The sequence below is a fragment of the Crocodylus siamensis genome, chromosome 1 (genome assembly GCF_052110815.1).
Source record: "Crocodylus siamensis isolate JL-2025a chromosome 1, ASM5211081v1, whole genome shotgun sequence".
Taxonomy (NCBI): domain Eukaryota; kingdom Metazoa; phylum Chordata; order Crocodylia; family Crocodylidae; genus Crocodylus; species Crocodylus siamensis.
The window spans coordinates 418,688,322-418,709,018 of record NC_143395.1 but is presented as its reverse complement, the minus strand read 5'-3'; the positions used below and the strand labels follow the sequence as shown (position 1 = coordinate 418,709,018).

At 60.9% G+C, this 20,697-nt stretch overlaps 1 protein-coding gene across 7 annotated transcripts in view; it reads right to left on the bottom strand.

Annotated features, from left to right (window-relative positions):
• ARAP1 (ArfGAP with RhoGAP domain, ankyrin repeat and PH domain 1) overlaps positions 1 to 20,697 on the bottom strand; it is a 113,068-nt gene that overhangs the window by 36,072 nt on the left and 56,299 nt on the right. For 6 of the 7 annotated variants that reach the window (XR_016439674.1, XR_016439676.1, XR_016439675.1 and 3 more), the window contains exons 2-3: positions 13,267 to 14,054; positions 694 to 830 (exon numbers count right to left, since the gene is read on the bottom strand). Coding sequence is in view for 3 of the 7 variants with exons in the window: in XM_090030876.1 (XP_089887002.1) it covers positions 694 to 830; positions 13,267 to 13,973 (844 nt within the window). In the remaining 4 variants the exon portion in view is untranslated. Of the gene's footprint in view, positions 1 to 693; positions 831 to 8,377; positions 8,609 to 13,266; positions 14,055 to 20,697 lie in introns of those variants that run through there. The other variant, XR_016439677.1, reaches the window with a different exon arrangement.

The following is a 20,697-nucleotide window of genomic DNA, read 5'->3' as shown; positions in this document are numbered from 1 at the left end:
ATTTCAGCACCAGGTGAGAGACACGGAGGGGGGAGGAGCGGGCTGGGAGGAAAGGCGCTGCAGATGGGGAGCGCTCTCCTTTCCTCCGTGCACAAAGGGCTGGCTGGATGCTCATGGGAAGGGGGAAGGAGCTTGTTTGACAGCTGCCTTCTGGGAGGGAACTAGACCCATTTGCTTCTCCATGTTGTTTTGGGCTTCTAGCAGGAGGTTCATTAATGAGGCCCCTTCATTTAAATGAGGGGACCTCAGGGAAGGAGGTGCAGAAAGCCAGGCAGTGACCTCACTATGACCAGAACCGAGGTGTCCTGGTTTCCAACCTGCCCGTGAATAATACGGGCCCCTCTTGGCACTGGTTCCCATGCCCTGGCTTGGGCAATGTCTTGGCTGAGACCCTCCCCAATGCTCTTGGCTGAGACCCTCCCCGGGATGCTCTGCTAAGGAAAGGATGCTGCTGCATGCAGATGTGCTACATCACGGCGTGGGGCAGATGTGCCCAGGCCCTCACAGCAGGGAGCAAGAGCCATTGCCATGTCCCACACCACAGTCATCCTCTCTGCCGTGCAGGGAAAGCCCCCAGCCTATTGCCCAGAAGGGACTGGAGCACCGCTGTAAAGCGGGGAGAGGCCTTGGAGGGTCATGCTGGAGAAGCCCCATTACCTGGCGCAGGGTAAAGCCAGGTGCGCGCACACTCACCGAACTCGGGAAAAAAGAGCACGGGCGGCTTGGCAGGCAGTTCGGGTGGGAGCTGCAGTGGTTTCACCCGGGGCAGCAGGGCAGGCGGGGCAGCAGGCACCGTCTCGAGGGGTGCTGGCTGCTCTTTTGCCAGAAAGCTGCACAGAGAAAAACCAAGCCCATGTCACTGGCCCCATGCATCCCCTCCTTCCCCTCCCTTAAAAACCCAGGGCCAGGAGCTGTGTCCACCCAGACCGCCAGGATGAAAAGAAAGGAGTGCAGGCTTGCCCCCAGCTCCATGCACATGCCACGGCACGGACCAGGGATTGACTGCTGCCTTTTCTGCTGGGACTTGCTGCCACCAGCCAGTCCTGCCTTAGTTTCACTTCCCACAGTCCTTTACTGGGACAGGCAAGTCCCTCTCCCCGGCATAAGCCCAGCAAGAGAAACTCTGTGGTCACTACAGACAGCCCTGCATGGCCTGGCCAGCCCACCATGGCTCAGGGTCAAAGGGACGCTCGCCGTGCCTTTTGGTGACCTGTTTGGTGCACACACAGAGGCAGGGGCTGCATCAGGACTCCTGGGTCCTGTCCCTGATGGCGGGACACAGGAGAAGCCACCAAAGCTTGCGTGCCCATCCTCCGGCAGGTGTTTACATCTGTATCTCGGTACTGCAGCAAGGGCCAGTCTCTCCAAAATGCGATGCAATAGGATGCGGGTGCCCAGCACCCCTGGACAAGAGCTCACTCCTATCGAGGGCCTGGATGGAGACAGCCGGCCTTAAAACCCTGCATGACTCGATCCCCTTCTCTGCCGGGAAGGAGCGGAGAGCAAAGCCGCGGGTTCTCGGCCGTCTAGAAACCTGGCCCCGAGGAGACACAAAGGCCCCTATTCCCGGACCCTCCACCTCTCCCCGTTCACCCTCCTACCCCAGCCCGGCCGCTCCCTCCTTCCACCCCCTCTGCGCGGGTGCAAGGCGAAGCTCTCGCAGCCCCGGAGAAGCAGGACGCGTAACAACGTCGCTGCCACAGTCCTACCCCTGCAGCTGGAGCACGCCTGGCACAACCAGAGCCATTGCAGGACCTGGCTGCCAAGGTCTTTCTTCTCATGGGCTCAGATTTGGGCGGCTGCCATGAAAACCCTTGTCACCTGTCACTGGCAAATCAAGGCGGCGATTCTTCTGCTCTGTTCGGTACCCGGGAGGCCTGCCCCGGAGTCCTGCATCCGGTTTTGGGCCCCGTGCTTCAAGGAGGAGGTGGGCAGGTTGGAAAGAGCCCAGTGCAAAGCAACAATGATCAGGGCTCTGGGAGACAAGATTGAGGAGGAAAGGCTGAAAGCACTTGAGTAACTGGGTCTGGAGAAGAGAAGACCGGGGAGGGATTGGATCACAGTCTTCAAATCCCTGGAGGGCAATGGCACAGAGGATGGAGACGGGCTTTTCAATGTGGCAGCAGGGAGCAGGAACATCTTCGTCCTGCAATAGGGGAAACTGAGGCTGGAGATGAGGGGGAGCTTTCTGACTTGAAGGGCAGACAGGCATGGGAGCTGGGGCATCTCCATCCTCGGGAGTCTTCAAGAGCAGATGGCGACTGGGATGATTTAGTCAGGGCTGTCCCTGCCTTGAGCAGGGGGCTGGACTAGCTGTGACCTTGCAAGGTCCCTTCCTGACTTCCCTACGATCCTATGACACAGGCATGTCCTTGCCATGCGACCCCCCAGCACAGGGACCTGCTGAAACCCCACAGACGTCCTCAGTTTCTGGGGGAGCCGCAGGCCAGCAGTGGGTCTAGGAGCTCATGGGCATTAGGCGAGTGGCTCCCAGGAAAAGCTGAATGTCTGTACAAGACCTGGGAGCCACTGCCGGTAGGCAGGCAGCCAGGCCGCTGCAAGTCACTGGGATAACTGGGGACTGGAGCTGCAGGGTAGTCACCCTGCTTTCTGCCCTGGCTCTCAACAAGGAGGAGCTCCCTCAGCAGGCAGCAGTAGCAGGCTGCTACCCTGGGGCACTGGAGAAGTGCAGGAATACATCCCCCGACCCCTTCCCTGAAGGAGGTGGCAGCTGGCGGCACCGCTCGGATCTTACACTTGCATCCACGGGTGGGTCCAGGATGCTGAAAAGCGGGGAGCAGGATGTGTGGCACATCATTAGGAGGTTTTGGGGTCTCCATCCTTGGAGGTTTTGAACAGTCAAAGCCTTGGCTGGGATGAGGTACTTGGGGCTGGTCCTGCTTTGAGCAGGGGGGTGGACTAGATGTGACCTCCTGAGCGCCCTTCCACCCTCGTTTTCTATCATTCTGTGACTACAAATAGCATGACATATTTTCCTCCAATTAAAGAGAAACTAGAAGCTTTACTAATATGCTAAGGGCCCAGCAGTATATTATTCAGTTTACGATCAGAGCAAAAGCAAATATAACTATTGGAATGTGCACTGCTTTGCTAGATTATATATGAAGTTAAAAAAAAAAACCCACAATCAGTTAGGCCCAAACCAGTCAAAATAGTCAAAAGCTACCGTGTCATAGCCCGGCAGTCATTATAGTTAAATGTGTGTCTCTTATTCAGCTTCTCAAAACAAAATCTGGCCTTCTTGAGTGTGTTCACAGTGCCTCCAAGACTTCACCGCCAGTCATTTCTACATCAGAGTTCATATGACCACACCTGAGGTCAGGCTTTTAGCTAGAGCTCAAAACAGCCTGCAGGGCTGGGAAATAGGAAAGAGATGCTAAACGCCGTGGCCTATACAAGCGGCCAGGAATGGCAAAAGGAGAGCAACACTGCAGAAGGAAAGACAGTTTGAATGGTGGCGCATCAAGGCCATTAAAAAGGATGAGAGACAGTAGTTAACGCCTGTGGGGTAGAGAGAGATTAGCAGGAATCAGCGAGATGGCAATGTGCTGCCCGGATAGAAACGCCGCTGATACTGCCAGTTGTGAAGTTTGGATGGAGCAAGGATTAAGGCCCAAAGTGGGATCCCAAATCAGCAGCCCCTCCGTGAAGGGAGGGGGTTCACCACAGCCTCCGGGCTGGCTGCTCGAGGGTATTTCCAAAGGGCCAGGACATAAGGAGCTCCTGGGAAGCTGGGGGTGGAGGCCTCTCTCCTCCTCGCTGTGGGGTGCAGGGGGGAAGGAGGCGGCAGGGCAGGGGTGGGAAGAGCAGTGCATGGAAACTGCTGAGGCCGTGCAAACCCCCGTGAGACACCACATCACGGCTGCTAGCGTGTCGGCTTCCCGAAGTCCACGCCTGAGCCCAGGAAGTGGTGGCTTCTGGGGCCAAGCTGCGGGCTTGCGATGGCCGGCGCCACGTTAGCAGAGGCAGAGAGGAAGCCGTGGCTCGTGGGAGCAGGCCCCAGAGAGAGAGACAAAGCCACACTCGCTCAGGGCCGGAGGGGGAAAGGCAGCGCAAGGCATCAGCCTGGCTCCCACACGGCCTGCTCGGGTGTGTCCGCGGGGACCGTGCTGGCGCGCCCACCCCGGCCACTGCCCTGCCCCAGAGGGCAGGCGGGAAGGACCCAGGAAAGTGAAGAAGGGCAGAAGAGGAGGTGGTACTGGGGGAAGGAAAACAGAAACCATCTGATTCCTTGAGAACGAGCACGCTGACGCAGCAGCTGGCGAGCCCTGGGCCGCCCCTGCAGCTGGAGGCCAGCAAAAACCGCCCCGGATCCCAGCATCGGGACCCACCTCGTGGGCCAAACCTGGGCCTGGCATCAGCAGGAAGAGCTCCGTCCTGCCATGTTGTGCCCCCCACCACCAGGCACCCTGCCTCGGACAGAGGTGGCTGCGTGTGCAACAGCGGGCACGGCCTCAGGTGAAGCTCAGCCCCAGCGGGGGGCAAGTCCGGGACTCAGGAGCTATGGAGTCCCTCTCTTGCTCTGCCACATGCGCCCTGGGTGGCCTTGGTCAAGCCTCTTAGCCTACTCAGCACTGCCCTCCCTCCTGGTGGCATCGTGATGTGCCCAAAGGCCACGGTGAGGGGCACAGCAGGGATCCGGATCCACAGCATCGTGCGGGCACTGCACAATGGCAGCGTTTCAGACGCGGGGGGGGGCTCCCCCAAGCTCACAGGTGGCTCAGAGCTCCTAGGGAGCTTGGGGTAGTTCCCGCAACCTTGGGGACGCAGCCTGGCCCAAAAGTCACGTTTGCCCCGGAGAGAGATGCTCCCACAGCAGCTGTCCTTCCCCAGGCCTGGGCGTGGGTGAGGGAGGCAGCCTGAAGCTCACCAGAAATGACACCCTGCAAAGAAACGTGTTCGAGGCCCAGGCGCGCTCAGCAAGACGACATATCTGCCCCATCATCACGTGGCACTGCGCGGAGGGTCAGCCCAGCATCCTGCCACCCACAGAGACCTCTTCCCATCCGGCCCCCAAGCACCAGCGAGCCGCAGGAGAGAGGCGGGGTTTCCTGCCCCCTTTCCACTGGAAAGGGGCTCTTTCCCGTCACTTTCCCCTGCTCGTTCTGCAGCCCTGGGCATCCTGACGGCAGGGGGTGCACACACCGGGCATCCTGGATGGGTATCTCTGAGACTGGGGGCCGATGGCAGAGACATGGGGGCATGGCGAGAGGGGTGAGGAGTGTCCTGGAGACAGCTTAAAGCTCTCAAGGCTTTTTGTTTGCTGTTTCAACTGGCTCCACATAACTCAGGCGCCTGAAGCCCTTGGGAGAAGGCAGCTCTTTGTGAAAGCCTCGGTCCATCCGCCCTTCCCTTCGGCAGAGAAAGCCGACAGTCTCCAGCAAAGCCCGGCTGGGCAGGCGGCTATTTCTAGAGCAGCTTCTGGGCTCCGGGCTTCGCGGGGCACAGCAGTTCCCCGTGCCAGCCTTCCCCTTCTCCAGCCCTGGGCGATATAATGGGTGCGCACAGCCCTGTCCAGCTGTCGGGTGTCTCACATCCACCTGGAGCCAGTCAGCTGGGACAGAGGCAGGCTTAGGATAGGGTGACAAGGAGAAAAGGGGAAAAAAGAAATGCCTTTTCCAGCCCTGGGCAGGGCTGAAGGGGAACTGAGATCAGCAGGAAAGAAAGAGAGACCGAAAGGACCTCCGGTAGCCGGGCCGAGGCCTGGGGCTGTCCTCGGCATCCCCCGAGGATGCTGTCCATGTGGGCGGCAGCAGGGCTCCTAGCCCCAGGGGTGTGGGTGGAGGCCTCGGGGCTGCACGTCTGGGGGGAAGGGGGCAACCAGGAGAGCGCTCTGGGCCGTGAACACAGGCTGCTGCATGCTTTGGTGCTGGGCGCCGCGCCTTGCTTAGCTGTTCATACCACCTCCTGGGCAGCCCGGCAAGTGATGAGCTCAGGACGCGGCCCGCCGGTCTCTGCAAGGCAGTCGAGGCACACAACAGCCCTGCCTGCGGCTGCACAGGAGGGGGAAAGAGCTCGTCTTCCCCGCAGCACCCATAAGGCCTCGCGCGAGCACATCCTCGCCTGCGAGCTGAGCACCTGGGCTTCCTCTGGAGGGACCACACGGCTCCGACTGACAGCTGCAGCCACCCACAGCCGCAGCCAAGATGCAGCCCGGGTGCAGCCCCTCCTTGCTTGCTGCCTTCACCCCCTGGTTTTGCAGACGCTGCCAGAGTCTGCTTCAGGAGCCCCGCCGCTGGGACCGCAGCCCCCCGGATCGGCAGGCACCCTGCCCCATCGGTCTCCGGGGAGCCCCCGAGACCATCTTCCCTCTCATTATCTGCAGGGCAGGTGCTCAGAGAGGGTCTCCCCACCCTGCCAGGGCCACACACGAGACAAGCAGGGAAGAGCCCAGCCAGCCAGCAGCTCTTGCTAACCATCTGCCTCGCTGCCAGAGGAAAGGCGCAGCGGTCGGAGGGGCGGGGAGTCACAAGGAGGATGTGAGCGAAGACCGGAGATGCTGGTGACACAGGCTCCCACGCCAGGCCCCGGGGGAGCAGTGTGGTCTCGCTGCACGTGAGCAACCCAGGGTGCTTTGCCATCCCCCGGCCAAACCCCTCGGAGCACGAATGAATTAAGCCTCCAGCTACCCTCTCCCTTTCAAAGCATTACCCAGGGGCCGTGGCGAACAGCAGGCTCTGCCACAGGCTCCCCCCATCACCCTGGGCACATCACTCCTCCATCTCCCCATCTCTACCATGGATGAGACGGCAATTGCCACGGCCCAAGCTGCTGGGAGAGCTCCCTCCCTGCTAGCGACAAGTCAGAGGCCCATCCAACCCGCCGCAGAGGTGGGCGCAGGGTTGGGGGACTTGGCCAAGGCTGGAGGGAGTCTGTGGCAGAGATGGGCATAAGGCCTAGCATAAGGCCAACCGTGGCTGTGTTGGCGAAGCACACAACGGGCCTGATCCTGCCCTCCGAGGTTCGTGTGCACGCTGCTCCAGGATTGCCTATCTCCCACGCCTAAGGGCATGCAGCTTCGGGAAGAGCGGCGAGCATGCCGCTGGCTGCAACACCCCAGCGGGAGCAAGGCAGGGAGGGAGGATGGAAACCCCGACTCCCTGGCTACATGGACAGTCAAACCCATGACTGACCCCAAGACCAGCCTGGCCCATCAGTCCTGGGCTGGTCACAGGCCCCGGCGCAGGGTGGGAGGCCGCACCCGGGAGCGGAGGGGAGGAAGCAGGGGGCTGAGCTCAGTCCCCCGGGCTGCCGCAGAAGGGGGCTCAAGGGAAGGATGGAGGCAGTGGATACGCTGCCCGCCGGCCTCCCTGGGCCTTGCATTCACCCTGATGGGGCGTCGCACCCCTGCAAGAGCCAGGGCTCGGTGCTGCCGCCGGCCCATGGGGCGCTGGAGTCATTTCTAGCAGGCCTGAGCAAAGGGAGCCGAAATGTTGCCCGCTGGCCCATCTGAGACCCCCCCCCCGCCCCCGCCAGCTCTGCATGCTTCAGCTCAGCTCAGCCCAGCCCCGGAGGGATGCAGCGAGACAGAGGCAGACAGCGCGGGGGGCCGGAGCGAGCCGCCCGACGAGACTGCCTGTGGTATGCGGCCCTGAACAGAGCTCCCTTTGTGCTCTCACACCCGCTGCTCGGCCCCCTCTGCTCACCATCAGCCCCCCGCGACAGGCCAGGGGACACGAGGCGCAGGCCGAACCCGGAAGGGGGAAGGCCACCCTGGGGCATCTGCAAAGCGAGCGAGTGCACAGAGCAGCAGAGCGGGACGCCGCCGGCGCGCCGAGAGGCCCTTTCTGGACAGGGCCGGGGGCCCCAGGGGAGACCCCGGGCAAGCCAAGGACCGGCGCCACGTCCCTGGGACGCTTGGGAGTTTGGTGTGGCTTTTGCATGGCAGGAGGAAAGTCAGCCCTGGTGCCTCGCAGTCCTACCAGTCCTGCTTCCCCCGGGCGGAGCGGGGACCCGGCAGCACCCACCGCCACGGCGGGCAATCAACACGAATGGTCTCCCTCTACGCTCGACGCAATCAGGAATCAAACCTTGCCGCAGGCGGGAGCAAAACTTGCGCCATGTGGGACCAGTGCAGGGTCACACGGGGCACCCACCCACGTGTCAGCCCATCTCCCACCGTGGCCGGCTGCCCCCGCGGGACCGGAGCAGCCCACCTCCTCGCTCTGCCGTCCGGCGGCTCGGCTGCAGAGGAGATGGGCAAAGCCACCGAGGCTCCGAGCACCCCGAAGGCAAGTGGAAGCAGAGGCGGGGAGCGTTTAGGGTGGGAAAGGGAGTGCAAGGGGAGCCTGGGGGGTCCCTGCCAGCTCTGCAAGCAGGGCCTGGGCGCACCTGGGGCTCTGCGCCGCTGGCTTACCTGGGAAAGCGGCGGTGAGACCTCCAGCCCCGGCGCCTCGGCTCAGACGCGGGCCCCGCACAATAAGCCTTTCATGCTTGGCTGGATGGGAACCTGCCCCCTCCCGGCAGCCGACGCCGCACAAGGAATGGGCTGTCCTGAAAGTCCCCCTCGGCGCACACAAACCGCTCTGTTGATTTTTCTCTCCAAGGACTTCCTGCTCGCTCTGCGCAGAAAGACTTCCTCCGAGAGCCGACCCACGGCAGCGCAGAAAAAACCCCAAGCCACCCAGCATCCACCGGGGCCGAGGCATCCTTCCCGGTCCCCAGGCTGTCACGCGCCCCGTGCCCCAAGCTGCTGGGCGGCTGTCTGGCAACACCGGGTAGTTCCCATGGAGGGTGAGGGGCAGAGCCGAAAGGGGCTGGCACCGAACGAAAATAAAGGCATCGAAAGGGCCGGCAGCCGGACCGGTACCTGGGGGTGCTGTTATGACTGGAAGCCTATAGGGACTAGGAGCCAAAGCTGGGCTGGAAAGGGGATGGAGGATCTTGCAGAGGTGCCTGGTGCAATGCTTGGCGTCCCCGCCGCAGCCCAGGGAGTGTTTCCTTTGCACCCACGGTTGAGTGAGCACGGGGAATTTTCCCACCGAGGGCATGGGCTGCGGGATAGCAAGGCACGCCCCAGTCAGGGACGAAGAGGAAGAAGAGCACCTGGTTCATCCGAGACTGCCGGAGGGGAGTCATACACAGAGCACCATCCCCAGAGCGGAGGCTCCTCGTGTCAGCAAAAAGCTCCATTAAATCCATCGTAGCCATGGGAGCCAGGCCGCTGCGAGGTGCTGCAGCCAGCCCGCGGGTCCCTGCGCTCTGGCCCAGGGCCCTGGACATGCTCGCCCTGTTTGCTCCTGCCTCACGGCGGTGGGGACACCTTCCCCAGATGCAGCCTCCTGTGATTTGCCCAACAAAGCTCTGCCCAGATGCTAGCATCTGTCTGGGGGGCAAAGCCCTGGGAACGAGCCAATGCCCCAGCTTTGCAAGCTGTTACGGGGCTAGATCGAGGGAGATGCTGAGTGCCCGCAGCTGCCGCTGACCTCAGCCCTCGCTGCCCTGCACTGTGCTCCTGGTCGGACCTGCTGTGAGTCACCCAGCCCCGGTCCCCCTGCCTTGTTAATGGATAACATGCCTCTGCATCCACCCCGCTGGGGGCTGGGCCAGGAAAGTCCCCATGAGCTTCCAGTTCCTGTGGGGCTGGGGTAAAGCCTGGCTCTGAGCTGACAGCAAGCATCGGCGTGCTGTACTGAGAGATCGAACGCAGCCCAAGCGGTCACACCGCAATGCTGGCCCCGGTCGAGGATCGCTGGTCTCCACACTGGCGTCCAGGCCTGGAGCTGGGACTGACCATCAGCCGAGATCACCAGAGCCTCCAGCTGGCTCCAGCGAGGCCTCAGGGAGGAGACAGACGATCAGCCGCCGCCTGCCTCACCCCATGGACCCCACTTGCATCGGTTCGAGACTCCCATGCGGTGCTGGGGCCATGGCCCCCTTAGCAGGTCCCAGCTCCGGGACTGCCAGTGATGGTGTTATCTCTGTGGAGCTGTCTGACATTGCTCCACCATCCTCCTCACCGAACAAGGCATGGCTTCACAATGATGCGAGCACATGTAGCACACGCCATCCTGCTTGGGTGGGCACTGGTGCTTTTAAGTGCATTTGAAGTGTCCCATGCCACGTGGCCCTCGGACTCCCAAAAGCCACATGGCTTTTGACCCCAGCTCCCTCCTTGCCAGCCAGACCCATCAGTGACCTTCAGTCAGCGCCCTACAGGGCCATGGTCTGGGCACGCCCCATCTGCCCAAGCTGGCAGGGGCGACTGTGCCTGTGACCCGCAGACTTGAGCAGCCCCTTGCACCCAATGTCCTGGCAGGAGCAGGTAATGCAGCCAGCCCTGGGCCCCACGCCGCCTCCTGCCATTTGAGCACCAAGCACCCACTGCATTTCCTGGGCTATGATAGTATCCACTAGACCTATGTAAATAGGGAACTATTTGATTCGGCTTCAGATTCGGCCAATTTGGATGCCAGCAATTCAATTTGGAGCTCAGAATTGGTTTTCCGCTTCAATTCGGCCAAATCAGCTCCGAAGCTTTGGAGCTGATTCGGAGATTTGGCCATAGGGTATAATGGGGAATCAATGAAATATCTATACCTTTGTTGTTTTTTGTCTGATTCAGGTAAAACTTGCAGGGGTAGTAGCTGCTGCTGAGAGCACGAAGCCTGCCATGTTTGAAGGAGGTAAGTGCAGGGGTTTGTGGGAAACCGCAAATTCTTGAAAACAAAACTCATGTCATGTGCATGTGTTAAGCCACAGAGGGGTCAAAACTGCAGGGTGGTGGCCCCTGATGAGGCTACAAAGACTGCCAAGTTTCAAGGAAACTGGTGCAGAGGTTTCGGGGAAACTGCACCTCGAGCTGCGGACAACCAAAACTCATGACATGGGTGACACTGCGTGTGCTTGAAGTCCAGCGGGGTGACAGCTGCAGGGTGGTGGCCCTCGCTGCAGCCATGAAGTCTGCCAGCTGTGGAGGAGATGGGCGCAGGGGTTCGGGGTTCTGGGCTCTGGGGCCCTGCACCTCTAGCCGCCAACAGGCAAATCTCATGACATGGGTGCTGGTGCAAATGACTGTCTTGGGGCAGAAGCAGTTCGGCTCTGTGTTGATTCTTTCCTCTCCTTAGTTTGTGGTTTTGTAGGTATTAATCCTCGCTCCTTAACTTGTTATCCAGTAGCTAGCTACTGTGTATTGAGCTGGTCCCTGAGTGAATGATCGATTGGTAACACAGTAGCTTACCAGCCAAGCCTGCAGTAGTTCTCCCGCGCCCCACCACTCCCGGGCCCCAAGACAGACACAGCTGCACAAGCACCCATGACATGAGTTTTGCCTGTCAGCAGCTAGAGGTGTAGGGCCCCAGAGCCCAGAGCCCTTGCACCGATCTCCTTGACAGCTGGCAGACTTCATGGCCCCAGCAGGGCCTAGCAGGCCTGCAGCTTTCATCCCATTGTGAATTAACACACACACGTGACGTGAGTTTTTTGCTTTCAAGACTTCGAGGTACAGTTTCCCCCAAACCCCTACACTGATCTCCTTGAAACTTGGCAGGCTTTGTGGCCTCAGCAGGGGCCACCACCCCTGCAGTTTTCAGCCCGCTGCGCCTTATCACACACAGGGTCATCTATGTCACGAGTTTTGCCTGTCGGCAGCTTGAGGTGCAGTTTTCCCCCAAACCCCTGAACCTATCTCCTTGAAACATGGCAGGCTTTGTGGCCTCAGCAGGGGCCACCACCCCTGCAATTTTCACCCCACTGTGGCTTAATACACACACGACATGAGTTTTGCTTTCAGGACTTTGAGGTGCAGTTTCCCAGAAACCCCTGCATGTATCACCTTGAAACTTGGCAGGCTTCATGCTCTCAGCAGAAGCTACCATCATCTGAATCAGCCAAAAGACAACAAAGTTATAGCTATTTCATTGATTCCTCAATTATACCCTATGGCCAAATCTCCAAATCTTTTCCAAATCGATCCGGAAAGCCTAAAGCTTCCTGCAATTTGATTCGGATTCGTAGATTCGGCCTCCAAAGCATCCGAATCATCTCCGAATCCAAATCATGATCCGCAGCTTTGCAGAGCCCTGTTATCCCCCCCGCTCCAGGCTATTCCAGCTGCACGCTGCACGAGGCCTGAGCACCCTCCTAGCCCCACAGCTACAGGCTGAGCCCCATGCTCTGCGACTGACAAGGCTCCTATACTGCACACCCCAGTGCCCCGGGCATGCCCCATGCCCTGCCAGCCCCAAGCGGCCAGCCTGCGCCCAGCCGCATGTTCCCAGATGTGCGTGCCATGCTAAGTGTGCTTGCCCTTCCTCCCAGGTAACAGCAAGGGAAAGCTCACAGTGTTTCAGAGTAGATCCTGCTGGGTGCCAGCACTGCCTGCAAGCAAAGGGGTCTTTTGCAACCAGAGAGGAGCAGAAGACCCTGCAGCACCCTGCAGCACCCGCTCTCAGCCAGGGTGTGAGATGGAGCAAGCGGATGTCTGCCGCATGCTCCTGGCTTTCCTCCAGGTTGCACTTGCCTGACTTGGCACTAGAGGGTCCTGTTGCACCACGGAAAACCAGCAGCCAGGCATCAGAGCTGTGCCTTGTCTTCGGCTGGGGGTTGGTTTAGTTGGGCTACAAGGTGCAAAGCTACCCTGCCTCCTGGCAGGCCACAGGGGTGCCAGCCTCTCCTGCCATAGGCACCATGCCAGCCCCATAAGCCCAGCCTTTCTCTGCTACCTGAGCTACACGTCACCTTTTGGTGCTGAGGGTCACAGAGGCTTCTGCTAATCCCACCTGTGATGGGGAGAAGGAGAAGGGCTGGGGCAGCCTTTGGGCTGGGGGTGCCTTGCCGGAGCCCTTCTGCCACCTGCATTGCAGAATGGGAAGGCACTTGCCCGTCTTGCCGACAGCAGGCAGCCAGGGGCATGGACACCAGGTTGTAGGGGTGTCAGGCGGGGCACGCTTTTGACAAACGGGGGTCTGCATCCCCCCCACCTTGCCAAGCAGACAGAGCAGGAATCAGGAAGAGAAACGAGGTGTCCTAGGGCTGGCAAAGCTTGCGCTGGGATGGAGAGGGAAGCACAAGCAGCTCCAGCTGGGATGCCCAAGGGAAGCCAATTTCCTCCCCATGCCAGCTCACAGGGGATGCGGGCCACAGCTCAAAGACCGACGCTCTACATCACGGAGAGAAAGGGGCTATGCCAGGGCTCCTCATAGCCCACGATCACGGCGAGGGGGCTTCACCACCTGGCTCTGAGCGATGCCGCCCTACAGCCCTGGCCCCAGACCCAGACACCAACCCCCTTGAGCCCAGCCTTACCTGGGGGGCGTCTTCTGGGACACGGCCCGGGGAGGCAGCACGGGCGGGCGGCTGGGCAACTCAGGCAGCCTCTGGGACATGGCCTTGGCCTCCAGCTGGTGCCGCTTCACTGGCAGAGGGGGTAAAGGCGGCTTTCCCTTCCCTTCAGCAAATGCTGGAGCCAGCGCCGGGCTGTCCATGGTGGGCAGGGGGGGCGGGGGCGGGGGGCCGAGGTCGGGCGGCTTGCCTTGCACCGCGGAGTGGACCTCAGGGAAGACAGGCGGTGCCGGAGGGGAGAACTTGACCGGAGGGCGACAGCCCACCCGGGGCGGGATGGGTGGGGGCACCAAGCCGGGACCGGAGGGGGGCTCCGGCTCCACGGGCACCGGCTTCCTGCAAGCCGGTGCCGTAGGGTCCCCCTTGACGTCCTGCTCCGCCTGAGCCGCGCTGGCCCGGAAGATGTGGCGTTTCATGGGCACCGGCCTCCGGGCGGGCAGCACGGGGGCGTCCCCGGCCGGCGGTGCCTCGGCGAAGGCTTTGTGCAGCCCGGAGAGGATGCGCTTGCGGTGTCCGGGCAGCACGATGCCCAGGCGGGTCAGCGCCTCGTCCGTCAGGCCCCGGCAGTCCGACACCTTCCAGAGCTCGCTCTTCTCGAAGCTGTCCGCGTACTGCTCCAGGTGCAGGGCCATCAGCCACTCGGCCACCAGCAGCGAGTCCCCGTCTGCCATGGTGCTGTGGGGCTGCCCAGGGCCTGCTCCACCTCAGTTCATTCCCTCGCAGCCGGGCTGGATTCAGAACGGCTCCCAGGCCTGCAGGGGAGAGAGACCCAAAAGCTCGTGTCAGCACATGCCAGGGGTGAAGCCCGCCTTCCCAGCACCGCACAGTGCCACCAAACTGGGAAGAGGCCATGCTGAACTCCCATGAGATGGTGGCCCCCATTTTACAGACAGGTAAACTGAGGCACAACGACGCTAACAAGCGTGGCAGACGAGCACAGCCTGCTTCATGTGGGTTTTATGTACTGGGGTGCACTGCCCTGCGATCGGGGGTGAACAGATGGGCAGCTCTCCCGGGGTCGCGCACACAGCAGGCAGCTATTACTAGGCCTCCCCACCCTGGCGGCAGTGAAGCAGGCTAAGCAAATGGAGCGGAGCAGACAGATGACACTTAAACCTGTGCTACTGGCACCGGTGAAGTTTTCCGCCTGATTTTTCTGAGGGTTTCTCCCCCTGCTTGGGGATAGCTACCCTGATTTAGGAGCTCATGCCCTCTGTCTTCTCTGCTCCCCACAGTTAGTATTTCCAAGATGAGCCTGGATCAAAAAGGCTCGGGTCCCCGAGGTCCCAGGTTCTTCTGCTGCCCTCATCCCCGTACTCCCCGACTGCGCGGGTTTAGGTGCCTGCACGCAGACACCGGCGCGTACAGCAAGCAAACCTCAGCCTTGGCCCTAAAGCCACTCCAGCCCTAACCTCCTAAAAGCATTAATTGCCTTTAATTGCTCTAAAGCCACTCCAACCCTAACCCCAGGCCACACAAGAGGCCACAGAGCAGATTAGGGAAGGAAGAACTTCCCCCATCACGCTTCAGCTCAGCGCAGAGGACGTGTTGTGAAACAGCACCTCCGCGCCGACGGGGCAGGGGGTACGCGGGGGGTGGAGGGGACAGAGGACAGGCTGGCTGGGGTATGCCCTAGCTGCCCTCTCCACCCATGGCAGACACCAACCCCCTACATCTGGGAAGGCAAGAGCGGACCGTGCTGGTCCAGAGCCCTTGCTGGATGGGGTCAGAGGGTGAGCACCACAGGCCCCTGTGCAGATGCTCCTTGCTCCTGCTTGGCCCCTGGGACTGTGCCAGCCAGAAAGCCCCTGCCACAACAGACCCCGATGCATCACCACCTTCCAAGCGTGCCAGCATCCCTGTGCCTGCCTGCGCCGCGGGGACAGCGGGGTGTGAGACGCAGTGTGGGCATTGCAGGGCAGGGGCCATGCAAAGAGCTGAGAGAGGGGGGTCCTAGAGAGGGGACCTGGCGCGGCATTGCACGGAGCCCGGAGCAAAGCGACACCCCTCCCAGCCCCCTGCACAGAGGCTCCCGGATCTGGCCCAGTCCCTCCCAGGCCCGGCAGCAAAGATGATCCAGAGTGAAATCAGCAGGAGGTGCAAGAGGAAAAGACCGCCTGTCTGCCACCCCGTGCGGGGTCATGGCTCCGTGCACGCCCGGCGCTGAGCCCTCGCGTCCCTACCCAGCTGCATGGCACAGAGCCGCCCTGCTGAGACCCCCCTGCGAGCCTGCACCTCGCTCCCCAGAGCATGCAGTTATCACCCCTGGGGGGTTGAGAGACAGCCTCCATCCGGCTGAACGAGGGTGCAAGCGAATGCGGGAGGGGATGGAGCAGCTCGGACCCTGCCATCACCAGACAGCGTGGGAAAGAACCGCGCTGCCAGGCCTTGCAAACCTGAAGCAAGTGGGAAGCGAAAGCCCTGATGTCCCTGGGACTTGCCCGTGCAGGTAGCTGTGGCCAGAGCGGGAAGCTAAGCCGCTAGCCATCAGGCCCACCCAGGTAGTCAGGGCTAGCCGGGGCCCGCCCGCCTGTCCCGACACCGGAGAGCGGCAATGGACGGGTGAAGTGACTCAATGGCTGCTGCACAGAAAACCACGAGCTGGCATCCATGTAACGTCTGGGGTCACGCAAGGCTTCAGGTGTGCTCTCCTCCCGGCAGAGGTGGCGGCAGGAGCTGGGGGCACCGACCAAGGTGGAGAAATCCTGGATCCACCGACACCGAAGGGGCTGGGATTTCCCTCTCCGGGCCCACCAGCTCCAGGCAAGTTGCTTCCCAGCAGCGTGACTTATCTACCAGCAGCCAGTGCAGAAATTCATTGCGCTGGAGGCCGGGAGGAACCGTTCGACCATCCTATCTCGGGACCTTCTGTTCCCCCAGTTTCCCTGGCAGCACCTGGGGTTTGGCTAAAACATCCTCCAGGTGCTTCCCTCGGAGACCCCGAGAGCTGGAGAAGCCCCTTGGCCCTGGGTAGCTCATCCCAAAGCTTAATCATGCTCCATATTAGCCGTCCAGGGACATGGAGCAGGTGAGCTGATCTCTGCTGTTTCGTGCGCTTCCCTCGGCCGTGCCTGGCTGAACAGGGGCTCTCAGCACTTGCCTCTGCTTTTGCAGCCTCAGTCTTCCCATTGCCTCATGCATCTCCATTGGGATTTTCCTGCAGATCCCAGTTCCCGAGTCATGAGATGAGAGGAGAAGCCCGGCTTGTATTTAAAACAGAAAAGCAATGCTGGGAGGGATGATGGCAAAGAAACACTTGGAAATACCCTGCTTCAGTGCCCTTCCTTGGGACTGGAAGAAGCTGTGCCCTTGGCCAGAGCATGCATGCAGCCACACACCACCTAAGCAATCACCCGGCACTGTCTGCACCGCCCTGACTAGTTCCCACCGCTCTCCACCCTGCTAATTGCAGCTCTCTGGCAGATGCATCCCCTTTGCGGTGCCGCAGGCAGTTTAACCATGTTGCAATGTGAGCTGCGAGGTCAAGAGATGCCGTGCTCTTGCAATGGCATTAGAGTGGGCGCATGCTAGCATGTAGACGGCGTGCACCACCTCGAACCTGGGCTCATGGGATTCTGCACGGATCCACTGGCACCTGGATGCCAGCCTCGTCTCGTGGCCCATGCCACCTGCCACCCCTCCCTGGCTTTCCTCGGTCAGCCCTTTCAGCCCCGCAGCTCTTCACTGGCTGGGTCTGAGATTCCCCGGGGTCTCTTATCCCAGCCAGGCTGCTTCGATATCAGCCCCAGCCTCCAGGCTCAGCTCCAGCTCAGTGTTTTTTGCCTCTGACTTAAAACAAGGTGGCACTGCACCCCCAGCCCAAAAGGCTGTATCAGGACATGCCAGTAGATGGGGCAGGAAGCAAGCAGAGCGCGGAGCAACCCAGCCAAGACAAACTGCAGGTCCTAGGTCCAGGAGGCACAGCGTCTCGGAGAGGGTCGCATCGGCATGCACATTTGACCGGGCTCCCTGCGTGCATGTGTGCCGAGGGTTGACACCCAGCGCATGGGAATAGGGATGCAAGCAGCCCAGGTGCTCGTGTCCCTGGCGTACCCTGCAGCAGGGATGGAGCAAGCAAGACACGGCAGTGGCCAACGTACTGAGGGAAAAGGGGGTTTCACTGGGTGTTGGCAGGATAAAGGCAGAGGTAGCTAGTGCCCAGCGTCCAAACCATATCAGGACCCCCACCTTGAGCAGACCACACTGCACTGGCCTGTTGGCATGAGCAGCCCTGGGAGGTCCTCAGGTCTTTACAGACTAATTACTGATTCAAATGTAACTGGAACAAAACCACTGCCCCCAAGACCTCAAGGGCAGCATCCCAGCCCCGGGACAGGCAATGACAGCCTGTCCCCTTTGTTGGGATATCACGGTATCACAGGAGCTCTCCAGGCAGGGATAATTCGCCATCCCCACACGCCGATGAGCCACGTTTGAGGCGTCCTGCACAGATAGCGGCTTGCATGAGTGTTACCACCCGATGGGGCCTGAGGCAGAATAATTCTCCTGAGGAGACAGAGAAGGATGAGGGAGAAGAAGGATAGATCCAGATGTGAAAATGCAGCAGTGCGGAGCTGGTGGTCCTCATCCCCTATTTGTCCAACCTGCCGGCAAAGCCCCAGCCCCTGGCAGGAAGCACCGAGACAGCCAGAGGGACTCGGGGCAGGATGAGCCCATCCTCCCTGGAGCACCCCCGGCTCAAAAAAGCTGCTGCCAAGGGATGAATGCTGATGCACCAAGGTCTAAACCTCTGGACCGTGACAGGGCCTGAGCAAACCTCCTGCATGGAGCATGAGCACCAACCTGGGCTTTCCTGCCTCTGGTCCTGCTCATCCTCAGGTCCAGCATGACATCGCCAGTTCTCCCGAGAGATCACCTTCCCGAGTCCCGCGCTGGGGGCAAATCACCGTGGATCAAAGGCTCCTGCACCCGCTGACATGGGAGGAAGGAACCCACCTCTGGGAAAGGTTGAAAAGTCCCTTCGAGATGCCGCATCCTTTCTCTCTGCATCTTCCTGCTTCCACTAACTTGGAGACATCCCGGACACCCGCCACCGGGTCGCAGGGTTTGTCCACACTCGCCCTATCGCCTGCAGCCTCTGTGGAGGCCTTAACCATGTAGTCTCCCCTCCCACAGCAATGCCAACGTCTGCAGGGGGGTTTCCCCTCCCAGGACCGGCAGGGTCACAGAGGCGGCCCAGGGTGAGCCAGGCCTGCTGAGAGGGGCCCATGGCAGCGTGTTGCAATGGCAGCGACGCGGCGCGATGACAAAGCCAGTAGTGATCGCAGACAACAAACATTTCCCCTTCCGCACCTTCACCCGCTTCTGCAAAGCACGAGCTGAATGGCAGCGGCAGCAGAGTACGGCCCAGCCCAAGTCCTCTCCAGCCTGCAGATAGTCCTGGAAACAACCCAGCTCCAGGCAGCTGCTCTGGGATCCTTCAGCTACCAGATCCCAAGACCTTGGGGGGCTCTTTTCACCTGCATCACCTTCCTGCCCTGGCCTGAAGGCAATCCACAGACTTCAGAGACGGGATCCCTTGGTCCCCAGCTCGGTGCAGGAGGCTCAGTTGGTTTCCAGTTCCCTACGTGGAGAATAGCAGCATCAGGGCAGCCCAGCCCCACAGACAGCGATGCTGAGCCGGCAGCATTGCAGTCCTGGGTTTCGAAAGCTATGTATTTTCCTCCTTCAGGTGTGCTGCAGCCAGCCCAGGTCCTCCTGCAAAGGGGACCAGATGGGGAGGAGAAGAGAGGAGAAGGGGGCTCTCCCCAGAGCAGAGAGGCACTAGGCAGATGTGCCGCATGCAATCGGTGGCAGCTGCAAGGCCCAGCCAGGGGTCCCCAACCTGTCTGAGCCAGCGCCGTGCTACCGGCAGTATCTGCCTCCGCTCCCCGTGCCAAGCTGAGGCATCACAGGGCTGCAAGACCTGGAAGGACCTGGAAAGTCTTGCAAGCAACGCGCTGCCCGCGGGCCACCTCATGCAGGAACGAGACTGGCTTCGTCTCCTTCACACCCAACCTGCAGAGCAAGACGCAGACCCGGCCCAGGGAGCGCATGGTCTGAGATACGGGGAGATGAAGGGACACACATACACACACAGGCCAGGTGGCAAGAGGGCTCCCAGGCCCACGACTCCTTATAGGCTGGCTAACAGGGTGGTTTTAGGATGCACATCACTCACACAGTGCATGGCACCCCTCTCACTGCCTGGCAGAGACGCTGGTGCCAGCATCCTCTAAAGGGACCAGAGTCCCTCCCCGTGTGGAGAAGATGGGCTCAGGGAGGCAACAGGCTCCCTGGGGCACAAACAAAACCCAACTGTATAACAGGAGAATGGGGCCTCGCTAGGGCAGGCCTGGGACCTGGATGCTGGGAGCCTGGGGAAGCCTGCTTCATTGCATGCATGGAGGCAGGCTGTGCAAGGAGAACCAGAGACCCCTCACAGACCCCCCCAGCTCTTCATGCTCCCCGCCATGATGGCAATGCTGTGCAAGGAGCTGATGCACCAGACCCTAGGGCAGGGAACGGGACTGTGAGCAAGCACCGTGGATGGTCCCAGAGGTGAGGAGCACCCAGAGGGAGAGAAAGGTGCCGACCATGCCGGCCCACGGCACGGGTCCACCATGCCAGGGTGTGACGCGAGAGCTGAATGCGACGGCCAGAGGAGACCCAGAGCCACGTGTGATACAGGTCACTCGAGGGGAAGACCTGGAACCAGGCCAGGCCACCGGAGTTAAAAACCACCGTGGCTTCTGCATGTGCTGCGTGACCACAAGGAGCCACACGTAGCCGAGAGCTGTGACACTCAGGCTTATCTGACAAGGGCCGGGGTCTACGACGTTGAGCGTGCCAGCCAAAGCCAGGGGCAGACCAGCGAAGCGGCCATGCACGGGGTGATCTCTCCATGGCACCGATCCAAGTGGTGGAGGCTTGCCCCTGCCATGCTCTGCTGGGGGGTCCTGGTCTGAGCCCCTTCGGATGAACCACGGCTCTTCCTGAGAAATGAGAGCCAAAAGAGACTGGCTTTCCCTATCAAATGGACCGTGCTTCCTCCCTGCAGCCCTTCCCAGTCCTGTCTTCACTCCCTCCCTGCTCCCGGGGCAGTGCCAGGGCTTCCAGCCAGCCCCTGGATCACTCTTTCCAAGCCTGTGACCCTCACCCCGCTTTCTTTTCTCTCCCAGCACAGGCCTCCAAAATAAAAGCCAGAGGAGGTTTGTGCTGCTATAAATAGGCCCCCTGCCAATCACCATCACATTTCCGTGACTCATGCCCGCCAGACCCAGCTACTGTTTGCCTGCAGCCCTTGCCGATGGGCTGCGTGGACAAGATGCTGCTGGTCGCACGCAAGCAGAGGGTGCAAGGAAACACCATTGAAAGCACCCAGCAAGGGAGAAT